General features: G+C 34.1%; 1 protein-coding gene across 1 annotated transcript; it reads left to right on the plus strand.

The window, feature by feature from the left end:
• On the plus strand, positions 1–7,341 carry HELRODRAFT_189192 (hypothetical protein; the record flags this gene model as incomplete). Its single annotated transcript, XM_009027250.1, has 20 exons — positions 1–61; positions 1,068–1,280; positions 1,341–1,595; positions 1,982–2,209; positions 2,281–2,490; positions 2,583–2,710; positions 2,773–2,791; positions 2,954–3,096; positions 3,161–3,266; positions 3,334–3,492; positions 3,602–3,741; positions 3,812–3,944; positions 4,012–4,140; positions 4,408–4,731; positions 5,004–5,090; positions 5,248–5,379; positions 5,483–5,608; positions 5,679–5,807; positions 6,188–6,316; positions 6,571–7,341. The coding sequence occupies 20 exons, from the start codon at positions 1–3 to the stop codon at positions 6,702–6,704; spliced, it is 2,985 nt and encodes a 994-aa protein (XP_009025498.1). The 3' UTR covers positions 6,705–7,341.
• Positions 7,342–12,461: the final 5,120 nt, after the last annotated feature.

A 12,461-nucleotide genomic window follows, 5' to 3' on the forward strand; every position in this document is an offset into this window, starting at 1 on the left:
ATGGCGTTGAAGATTTTGATGGTTTTGGCCTTGTCTTCGTGCTGTATCATTGACATAAATGGTTATTACCACCTACATTCATTTGGAAATTTAGTATTTTTTTAAAAGATTTTATATTTTTTCGTTAAAAACTTTACTAAATAGAAATAATTTTCATCGAATTAGGTAGGTATGTAAGTAGGGAGATAGTTCATTTGCAATTTAATCTGTCATTACACATTTCCGTCTGCTGTATAACACAAATTTTAATTTGTTTAAATTTTCTAATTACTCTAATAACATTTGTGATGTTTTAGTAAGCAGTCTTTGCTGATAAAAAAAAACACTTAATCAACTTCAATATTTTCTCACAATATTGAATGCCAGACTTAACAAAAATGAATACATTTTCATCATTGAAACAATGACAACCTGCTGAGATAAAAACATCAGCGCGTCTGATGGAGCACTGTTGGTGTAAGTTAGTTGGTAGCGAGCACGTCTGAGTGTTTGCACTTAGTCGTGTTCATCAAATTTTAAAATAACACACTAATTTTTTGAGTTTTTAACTTTGTATACATTTGTTAAAAATAATTGCAAGTTTCTTTAAAGTTTTTACAAATTTTTGACACTTATAATTCACTATAAATAGAAAGTTACAAAAAAAAAAATTTCATAACTCAATACGATATTATCCCCACTTTAAAAACAGTTTGAAGTAGTCAACGAGCAGTGATCGGCGTGGCTTGCTTGACATGCTTCACTTCTTTGCGGTGCTGTCGATTTATTCAAAGCTAACGCTAATTCAGAGTAGCTATTAGGGAGTGGAGCTATCTTATGTGTTTGGATTGAGAAAATTTTTTTCAGTGCATTGAAAGTTTAACTAGGAGTCTTTTTATTAGAAGTAATACCAACATGAATCTAAATATTTTAATAATTTTGGTTATTTTGGATTCTGTCGTCCTGTCAAACGGTAAATGTGGATTGGGAGTGTTGAAAATGCCTAAAAGAAAATTGAATTTTTATTTTCTGTGAAACATTTCAAACATGCAGTAATTTTGATTACTTTATAAATTTAAAAAATTCAGCTAGCGTTGTGAATGTGTCGATAAGAAAACCAGCATATATGACCAACGAAGCAACTGGCCATTCAGCTAAATTGGGAGTCGATAATGATATAACCACATCTACAGAAACACTTTCTTCACAAACTACTCCAAAGTGGTTTGTTGTTGATTTGGTGAATGCATACCAAGTCAAGTACATCATACTATACAATGAACATAGCTGTGGTAGTTGCGGTAGGTTCAATTTAAATTTTTAATGCAACAATTTTTTAATTTGACTCTGCAATCACACAGATTCTGACATGAATTATTTCAATGTTGGGCTGACAAACAGTTTTAACCCTTCTGGTACAGCAGAAATAAGAGGGACCTACGACCAGTGTGGCTGGTGGCCTGCTCCTGTAACAGCAGCTGACACCCAGATGAGTGTCATTTGTGAAGACGGTACAAAATTTTCTAGATTCATTATTATACAACAATCGCTTGAAGTAGAAAATAACGGAGCAAGTAGCAGTTTGCAGCTTGGAGAGCTGATGGTTTATGCCAACGGTTAACTTTTTTAGCATTTCGAATAAATGATCAATTAATCCTGTTAACGATGAATAAAAATAAAACAAATGCATGAACGAATCCATGTACTTTAAAATTAATTTCTCATTTAATTCGGTTGTTTTAAACTTTAATAATTCAACACACGTGGTTATGATGGGTGGCGACATTCCAAATCAACCCAGCCACCGCACACAATTCCTAATGTGAAATATCCTTTACGTTAGATTATAACAATCAAAAACACACGTGACTCTGCCTTGGAACCGACCACTGCAGCCAGGCGGTGCACTTTCCAATTACATATTATTACCGTTCAAATATATATATAATACTCAACAATGAATTATTTTATATAACTAACTTGTCAAATGTAACATTTGAAGATGTGTTTCCGCAATACGAAAACGTGGCTTACAAAAAGAAAGCTTACTTGAGTACTGAGCAAGTTTCTGCGAGCAATTGCGTCGATGGCAACACAACGAGTTTTTGCTCTTTAGGCTCTGAAGTGTACGGGCCATATATGAATATGTCGCATGAATATGATTGGTTTATAGTTGATCTAGCACGCCCGTATCAAATCGTTTATGTCACTTTGCATGCTAAGGCCACTGGTTAGCTAGAAAATAATTTAAAGCTACTGATATATTTCATCAAAATAAATTTTAATTTGCATTATTCCAAGATACGCTCATGAACAATTTTGTCGTTGGTCAATTAAGCTCGGTCAATCCGACATATCCAACTTACTTGAGAGGCCGTTATTCTGTTTGCGGCTACGGACCACCAAGTTATACGATAGATGCTCAGCCAATGCGAGTTGATTGCAATGACAGGACGAGTTATTTCAGATACGTCATCGTTCAGCAAGAAGCAAGTCAAGCATACGACGGTGGTATGAAATTTTCGGAACTCGAGGTTCATGGCTCAAGTGGAATATTTTTTTTAATAAAAATTTCTATCGTGTAATGTGGAAAATAATTTCAGAAAACAACGCTGACAAGTATGTCGGTTGTTTTAGAAACTTTCAAATAAAACTGACATACCAAGAGTCGTCGCTGGACACGTGCATCTACATTTGCAGGCAAATGAACGTCCCATATGCCTCAGTTAAGGTAAAATAATCAATTGTAAAACATCAAAAGACACTTTTAACAATCTGAAATATTTTTATCAGGATAGCCAATGCTTCTGCGGTGTTTCTCCAACAGACCTCTTTCCATACTCTATGTGCACCCCAAAATTGGATGTCGAAACTAAGATGAAAGCAGTTTAGTCAAGTGAAATGTTTTTTATTAAAATTTGAAATAAATAATTCATTCAATGACGTACTCCTGATACACAATTCAACCGTACAGCCCCACTGAATGTTGGATATTTGGGATGCTTCATCGATGGCTCTCTTGATCTCTCTGCTGATTACGAGTCCATTCCATCGAGGACAATTGAAACATGCATAACTTACTGCTTGAGTCGCAACTACGACTACGCTGGCTTACAGGTTTTGTTCAATTTACTGAGAATTCTAAATATTTTGCATGTAAACTGATTGCACACGGAAACAGCGGGGTGATACATGCAAATGTGGGAACTCATACGGAGCTTATGGAAAAGATTCTGACAGTGCATGTAATACCAATTGTGCTGGAAATACAAACGAAGAATGTGGTGGTTCAGGGAAGAAAAGCATTTATTCAGGTAGTCATTTTATTTTAAAAAATTTGCTCCAATTCGATAGATTCACTGAAACATTATTTAGTGTGCAGCAAGCTTAGCACGTCAAAACACTGCACCGGAGTTTATCACTGCAGCACTGGAAACAATTTTACTCCGGACATGACTTGTCAGTCTCACAGTTGCCAGCCAGGATGGACTGGCGGAGCTTGCGATAAGAGAGGTTGAGTTGTCGATATAAGACTTGTGAAGTTCATGAAATTTAAAATTCTATGCGATCAAATATGGAATATTAAAATTTGTATAATATGAAAATTAACAAACATCAAAAGACTGCCAAACGAACAATGGCGGATGTGGAATCCACCCATGTTCTTCCTTTCAAATTGGGACAACCACTTACACGGAATGTGTTTGTAGGCTTGGATACACCAAATCATTTTACAACGATGATTGCGTTTTAGGTGAATTTGTATTGATGTTATAAAACTTTGATAAAAAATAATTTAAAATTAATTTAAAATTTTGATACTTTGTTCTAGTTCCAAATGTATGTTCAGTTTGTCCTGACATGCAATACGACGAATTCTATATGCGTCGCTGGATCAACTGATTATTCGTGCAATTGCAAATCCGGTTACCAGCATCCTGCCGACAACAACACCTTCTGCTACGGTGAGGATGCAACTTCTATATTTTGACTAGAGCACTGTAATTAATGTGCGACCGTTGAATTGTCCAGACATTGACAAATGCGCGGCAAGCACGAACCCCTGCAGAACACCATCTGAAACGTGCGTCAACACTGATGGCAGTAAGAAATGTCCATGCTCTCCTGGTTACATGCTATCTGCGGCTAGTGTTTGTGAAGGTAGCACTAAATTATTTCAGTATCTTCTAAATCAAAAAATTATTGTCAGTAACTCATCTGGCAATGTCAATTTGTAGACATCAACGAATGTGCGAACAGTTCAAACTTATGTGACAGCGCAACATCAGTTTGTGTGAACAGTCCTGGAACGTACAACTGCACTTGTTTGAATGGCTTCAATAATAAAGATAAATAAACTTGTAAAGGTGAGGAGGAGTTTGATCGAAGTTTTACTGTTGTACATTTTTATTATTTTTAAAAACTCAGATATCGATGAATGTTTTGAAAATAAAAACAACTGCACAAAACCGCTGTCAACATGTTTGAACACGTACGGTTCGTTCATCTGCATATGTCCATCCGGTTACGTGCAAGTTAACAATGACTGTTCAGATAACGTTTTGTACTTCACCTCTTCAAAAATTTTTTTTAAGCGATTATCTAAAAACAAATTTTTCTTAGACATAGACGAATGTTTGTACAACCCGAATGCATGCGACAATGAAACGACAACATGTGTGAACAGAGTGGGAACGTACAGTTGTAAATGTTTGAGTGGATTCTATGCCAAGAACCCATGGACCTGTGAAGGTACTGGCGTTTTCAATTTACACTATATAAACATCTATATGAGTTTATATCTATATTTCATTTAAATTTTCATAGCAAGTAGAGTTTCTTTGGTACGTGTATGAACAAAAATCAAACCAAAGACGCTCTTGTCTTGTATGGATGTACTAATTTAATTCTTACATGGTACTTGTAAAAATTTAATTGAGCCAAACAATTTTTTTTTCTCTGCCGTTAAATTTAAAGGTGCGTATTGAATAAAACTTTTTCCAAAACACTTGAAAAACATCCAGACATCGACGAATGTGCACGCAACAAACACAACTGCACCAACTCAACTGAAACCTGCGTGAACACGTTCGGTTCATTTGTTTGCCAATGTTTGCCCGGTTTTGAGAAAGTTCTTGCATAGGTTGTTTTTAAAATACATTCACTATGTTTCCTTTTGTAAAATAATATCGAAATGTTTCAAAAACTAAAAAATGTTGATAAATTTTAAAAGTCCCTATGAAATGAAATTGATAAAAATGATGGCAGATATAAACGAATGCAAGGTGGAAACAAGCAGCGCATGTAACATTGCAACTTCAACCTGCTTTAACATGATTGACACATACAACTGCACGTGTCTGGATGGATTTTTCAACAAAGATCAATGGACGTGTGAAGGTTGTATTGGGTTGAACTTTTAAAGACAAACTTTCTTGTAACTTACAAAACCGAGGTTTTTTGCCAAAGCCATATCTAACAATTGGATGATATACCTTTGCAGACATTGACGAATGTGCACTGAACCAGCACAACTGCTCGAGTCCCACTGAAACTTGTATCAACACCGCTGGTTCCTTCGCTTGTCAGTGTTCATCTGGCTTCCAGAGGTTCAACAACATCTGCTCGGGTTAGTAATGTTATAAAATTTCAAACCAAAAACGTTTGGATATCCTGAATACAGCAGCATTAAACTACAGATATAAACGAATGCTTGGACAAGACGAGTCCTTGTGATCCTCAAACATCAACCTGCGTCAACCAGATTGGGTCGTACAACTGCTCGTGCTTCAGTGGCTTTCAGAACAAGGGCCAATGGATTTGTGAAGGTTGGAACTGTGAAGGAATATATTAGTAATTCTAACTTAATAGTCGTGCTTCTGTCTCATTAGTTTCAGCATTTCGTTCTTTCTTACGTACATCAGTTTTGCCACTTTCAAATTTGTTGCCAGACTTTTATGGTGAAAAAGTTAAGTGAATTGTTATGGAGTTATTAATTTCCTTAAACTTAATTTCAATCTAATAATTTTTATTTGTATGGGCGCTCTGACGACAACTCAGAACATTTCACTCAATCCCCTCACTTGCTAACCATTTGATTTGCTGACTGAGCTAAAATGACATCTGTATGATTTGTTAACTGAGTAAAGATGACATCTATTTGATTTGCTAATTAAGCAAACTTGCTAATATATACTACTCATTTCAGACATAAACGAATGCGTGAAAAACGCAAACGCATGCAACACAGCCATCTCGACGTGCGTGAACAACGTGGGGACGTTCAGTTGTGCCTGCTTCAGTGGTTACGTTAATAAAGATCAGTGGAATTGTGAAGGTAGATAGAGCAAGTATTTTGTTTGAAATATCGAATTATTAATTTAAAATAACGATCATTAAAACATTTTTTGATGGCAAAACGTTGTCGAGGTGTTTTTGGCTAGAGCAAAGAATTTGTTTGATAACTCATGTAAAATGTGCGAACTTGTTAAAATCTCTCAATTAACTACCAGAAAGTTTTGCCAGCAAGAGTGTTGCTGTAGATATTGCTTAAAGAATATTAGTAATCACAAATTCATGCTTCGTTTTTAGTTTCAGGAGAGAGAAACGTCTTGTTTGCGTTCATTGGTGTTTTCGCAGCAGTCGTCCTGACGTTGATGGGCGTGTTTGCTTACTGGGCTGCCTCCTATCAGTTCAAACCGGCCAGGGCAAACTTCTCAGAGTAACAAGGCTGAAAGACTTTACAATGTAACAAAACTTACATTACAATGTTCTTTTTGATTGCTTATATTAAAATAAAAATATTTTGAATATTTTTGGAACAAAAAATCAATAAATTTGAATATTTTCAATTTTTCAGTTTAAAATTTTAATTTTATGTGGTCTAAATCGTGCAAACAATTTAACCATTAAAAAATAAGTACAATTATATTTAACGTCAAATTTTTATATATTTTAAAATAAATTTCCAAATTTGTTTAAAATTGAGTACTTATTTGCACCGGTGATATATTTTTAAATGAAAATTCAAATATAAAATTTTGTTTCAAGGTTGATTTTGTATACTGAATAAAGTAACGCGTTGTTTACAGAATCATAAATAATGTACTACTACTTATTTTGACTAGCATCTTTAATGTTTATACCTAATTTTACAACTTCAAAACAATTTTTGTATGCCTAGAATGTTCTAATATTGGCTTGTTTACTACTACTTAGAATTATTATAACTCACATGTTAGTATTATTCTTACATTTGATTTTGGTATTTTCTGTTAACAGGTATTTTTAAAAGGGTGAAAACACTTTTCACCCTTTTATTAATTTCTGTTAGATGATGAAATGAAATATTCAAAACGCAAACCTCGTTTTTTTCAGAAACTACATGAGATGAAATAATTAAAACCTAAAAAAGCTGAGAATAAATCAATACTTTTATTATTTCGTTGTAGTAACTTTTGTCATAGCTTTCGTTTGGAATAAAATAAAATAACTCGGGATTATTAATAATTTAATTTGTAACAATTCATAAAATCAAAAAAATATCATTTATAATACTCGGTAGATACAGAGATATATACACATACAGATGGACAGGCAGATAGTAAGACTAACAAGACAGTAAGACAGACAGACAGAGAGACAAGTACAACCAGACAGACGAACAGTTAGATAGATCAACTTTATGGTTGAATAAAAATATAATTAACAACTTGTTTTTCGGAACATTTTTTCACAAATCAATCAATCACTCGCAACATTTCGCCGATAAAGCTACCAATATAAACTCAAAAATCTAAGATACATAGTTAGATATCTTAAAATTTTGTAGCGAAATTCACTATATCTACCCAAAACCAGGAAAAAAGTATTAATGATAAAAATTCCTGCCAACCAAATAAGGCACCAAATCAATGAAAGCGTAGTTCACTGCTAAAAAAGAAGTACCAAAAAAGTTTTTTCAAAAAATATATTTACTTTAAATAAAAAGTTGAATAAGCAAAAAACACTGAATCAATCCGGTTGTGCTATGGTGTAATGGTTAAGATGGTTAGCTATGCTGTTGAAGACACGGGGTTCGAACGCGAAATGATCTTCACCTATCCCGTGCAATTCGTCTGTCGTATGCGATGCGTTGATTCTTTTGTGAATTTTCATTAAATACGCTGTGTGTTTGTTGTTGGTGCTTCTAAAAATACAAAAAAATAGTAAAAAATATTTAGAAGAGGACTGACTTCTTTGTTATCCCAGGGTTTTCACACCTCCGAATTTGGCAGTTTGGAACAGACTGTGCTGAGGAAGTCAGGAATGAATGCTGCTGAATTTAAGAAATTCTGAAAATCTAAAGACGTTTTAATTTTCATTTTAATATATTGCTGTTTTTTGAGCTTGATATAATTATAACAAAACCGTTTTTTCCTCTCTTTGGATTTGTTTTATATGCTCCAAATCTATAAAAATTTTGAGAGCGCTAGTGAGAACTTTTGTAATAGGCGCTGGCATTACTTTAACACAACTTTTGTTGAAAACACATATGCCTTGTTAACATTTTTGTTGTTGGAGTTTCATTTCTAAAAATAAGGAAAATGACATAAGGATTAGAGATTTTCTGACTGCTTCGGCGCTATTCAAATTGACAAAATTTTAATATTCAAAAAATAATTTTCATTCGGAAACCTTGCATTAAGAAGCAGCCACTGGAGCATGGAACGTACGACTTGGTGACATCATTAAATGTTCGACATTACGTGCAACTGAATCACCGTGGAGCACTAAAAACGTCTTGCTGAAAAAGTTTGAGGAGGAAATAAGTTTTGTATAAGCAACGAAGTGCCTGAATAGATAGATGTTTATATGGAAGGCCAAATTAGATTTCTTCTGAATTTTCTCTGTTTTATGCTCTGATATTGTTGATTGTTTGCACATCTGAAGAAACTCTTAATGTTGATGAAATGTCCCGTTTATATCTTCCAGTTCATCCCGCCCAGGCCTACCTATGCATACAAAAACACTTTCAATACTCTCTCTCTCTCTCTCTCTCTCTCTCTTTCTCTCTCTCTCTCTCTCCCTCTCTCTCTCTCTCTCTCTCTCTCTCTCTCTCTCTCTCTCTCTCTCTCTCTCTCTCTCTCTCTGCAATACATTTGCATCAGCGCCATTATATCGGAAGGGGGACGGCAGAATTTTATTGCACTTCATATCTTTTATTTTGATTGCTTTGAAAAGAAAATTAAAATACATTGAAATAACTGTTGATAAGCTAAATTTTAAATTTTAATTTTGTTGAAATAGGCACAAAAATTAGAAAATAAAGTTTGTTCTAATGTATTAAATATTATTTTCCACTAGCTGAACTGCATCCATCTTCGTTAACATCAATGACGAATTTTTTTCAATGCTTACAAACTACACACACACGCACGCACACACACGCACGCACGCACTCACACACACGCACGCATGCACATTTTAACATTATCGTTAAATATACATCATAAATAGTTTATCTTGAAACCAAATGCATGTTTTTAATGAAAACAGTTCAGTGTCAATAATAGCGATGATGAAAAAGATGTTAATGATGAAGATGACGACAATGATGATAGCAACATTAATAACACACACAAACCCAAAATTAATGAGCCATTGCGCTAAATTCATCTTTCTTAATTGGCGTGAAGCAAAAAGAATGCTATTCATTTCGAATGGTATCAGCAGTCTGTTCTGTAGCTATCGACTGGGTTTTACTGAAAGGGTAAAGTTCCTGGCGCTGCTATCGGAGAGACCAGATTCGATCGCAAAAAGATCCTCGACAATCACATGCACTGTGTGTTTGTTGTTGATGATACCGCTGAAAAATTTCAACGAGAGAATTCTAGAAAAAATAAAATAAAAGTTTATATACTGTGAATTAAACTGCATGTTGTAGAGAAATTTATTAATTTTTTTTTAAATTTTTGAAAATATTTGACCACCATCATCGTAATGTTCAAGTTACTACTGTGATAATTACTGCAGCTGGTACTAACATAACCACGCACGCATATTACTTCTGCCTTCGTTAACTGCATAAATGAATAAATGTAATATTGTTAAATTCGATACTTTAAATTCTTACGCAGATTTTTACATGACTAATTGCAGTTTAACAAAACTACCACCACCACCACTCCTCCTCCTACTCCTCCTCCTCCTCCTACTACTACTACTTCTACTACTACTACTACTACTGCTACTTCTGCTACTACTACTACTACAACTGCTAATAATATTACTACTACTACTACTGATGATAATAATATTAACAATTATAACAATAATAGTTGCAATAACAATTGTAAGAAATAATATTTGTGATGAACGATGCAATAGAACGCGTGAAACGCACAGGAAAAGAATGGCGTCTGTGTATGTGTGTGAGTGTGTTTGTTTGTGTGTGTGGTTTGTGTGTGTGTATGTGTGCGCATGTGTGTGTGTGTGTATGTGTGCGCATGTGTGTGGTGTGTGTATGTGCTGCAATGTCTAATAAAAATAGGGTTCGGTCGTAAAAACATTTATATAGGAAGTCATGACACACATCGGTGCAAATAAAATCTTATCAACATGCATTGCTAGCAAATATTCTCTTTTAACGTAACACCATTATAACTGCTGCTGCTACTGCTACTACTACTGCTACTACTAACATTATTGCTACTCATACTACTGCTGCTGCTACAACAATTTTTGGTACTAATATTTTCGTTTAAACTGCTACTGCAGCTATTAACCTTACTGCTACTGGTACTTCACTGTAACTAGCTGTACTAACTACTGCTACTAATATTACCACTAAGAGAACTTTTATGGAACTCTCATTATAAAATGACTTCTAATCAAATAGAAAAATATTTTTGAAACAAAAATTTGACCACAGACAAAATAATTAGTAGCAGATAACATTTATGAATTTTTAGACAAAATTTTTTGCATTTTTTTTTCTTTAAACTTGTCTCAGAAGTTTACTGAAAATAAACCTCGAGAAATTAGAATTTTATGCTAATTAAGATTTACTCTATCAGAGATGGAGTTTGTGTGGTTTAAAAAATGCTGGCATGAAAATCAGAAAATTTAATTAAAATAAACATTTTTGTTGGGTATATATTCGTTTGTCAGATATAAAATGGATATTATCGTTCCAGAAACTGGAGTTTTATTTGATATTGTTTTTCAATTGCCAATCAAATCATAATGAAACAACAAGCTTGGTGAATTTAAAGCGACTTGTCAGCATATTTAATTAAATAGATATATGTGCAACAACTCAGGTCGCTTATAACGTAATAAATACCTTTTGAATTCATCGAATTTAAGATTACGCTAGCAAAAAAGTGAGATCTGTCTGATTATAAATTTTCTATAAAAAATAAATTAATCACTGTAGATAATATGGTGGTCATGATCTAGAAATATGTTTTAATTTGCCTTTATAATAATTTAAAGCATAAATATATTAATAAAACATTGCACGTAGATGTATTTTGCCTATATGGTATTTATATGAAATTCATGTATGTACGGTATGTATATGTAATGCATGCATGTATGGCATGTATATGCAATGGATGGATGGATGGATGGTATGTATGTGCAGTGCATGCATGCATGCATAAGGCAAGTGATGAACGATGTATTTGATTCGATTGTTCGACGATACAACAAAGTACCATCACCGATCGATATTTCATGTGCTGTACGTATCGTATCGTATCGTGTCGGTTTGCATAATCGCTTCCTCTGGCTATTTTTTTTTATCCACGCATGCGTGCATGCATGCACGCATGTTTGGATAGTGCTGCTAATCCATCCTTTTTTGTATTTTCTTATTAAACTAAAATCTTCGTTGCTTACAAAATGTTTGTTATATTTTTTCAATTTTATAATATAAAAACGTTAACCAACCAGAGACAAAAATCTTTTAAAAACTACGATCTACTTTTTCGCGAATTATTATTTGAGAGTGTCTCAGTTGATCGTTCTGAAGTATTATGAACGGCTGTACGATTGTCATCATTATCGTTGGGCTGTCAGAACAACATAGAGCAGGCCATGCAAAACTTGTTTATGATGTGAATCTAACAGAACCACACTCAGATACAATAGAGGTAACACATACCCCTGCCAGATACATTACATCAAAATCATGGATGTGTTTTTTCCAGAAGTTGATGTTTTCGTTTAAAAGCCATTGGCCATTTTAATGTTATATATCCATAATTTTTTTCTGCTATTTCTCTTTAAATTTCTGTTGTAGATGGAAAGCTCTTTGCCTGGACCAGTCCTTTAGTACAAGGGTGGACAAACTTTTTGCTGTGAGGGCCTCATTGAGAACTATTTCACCTTCGAAGGGCCGCATATGTACTTAAATAGCAAATTTTTTTTTGACCCGGAGGAAAAATTTATAAGATTTGTGGCACCTTTTTTAGTCATAATGTCTTGCTGACGAC

Source organism: Helobdella robusta (genome assembly GCF_000326865.2).
Source record: "Helobdella robusta unplaced genomic scaffold HELROscaffold_5, whole genome shotgun sequence".
Classification (NCBI taxonomy): domain Eukaryota; kingdom Metazoa; phylum Annelida; class Clitellata; order Rhynchobdellida; family Glossiphoniidae; genus Helobdella; species Helobdella robusta.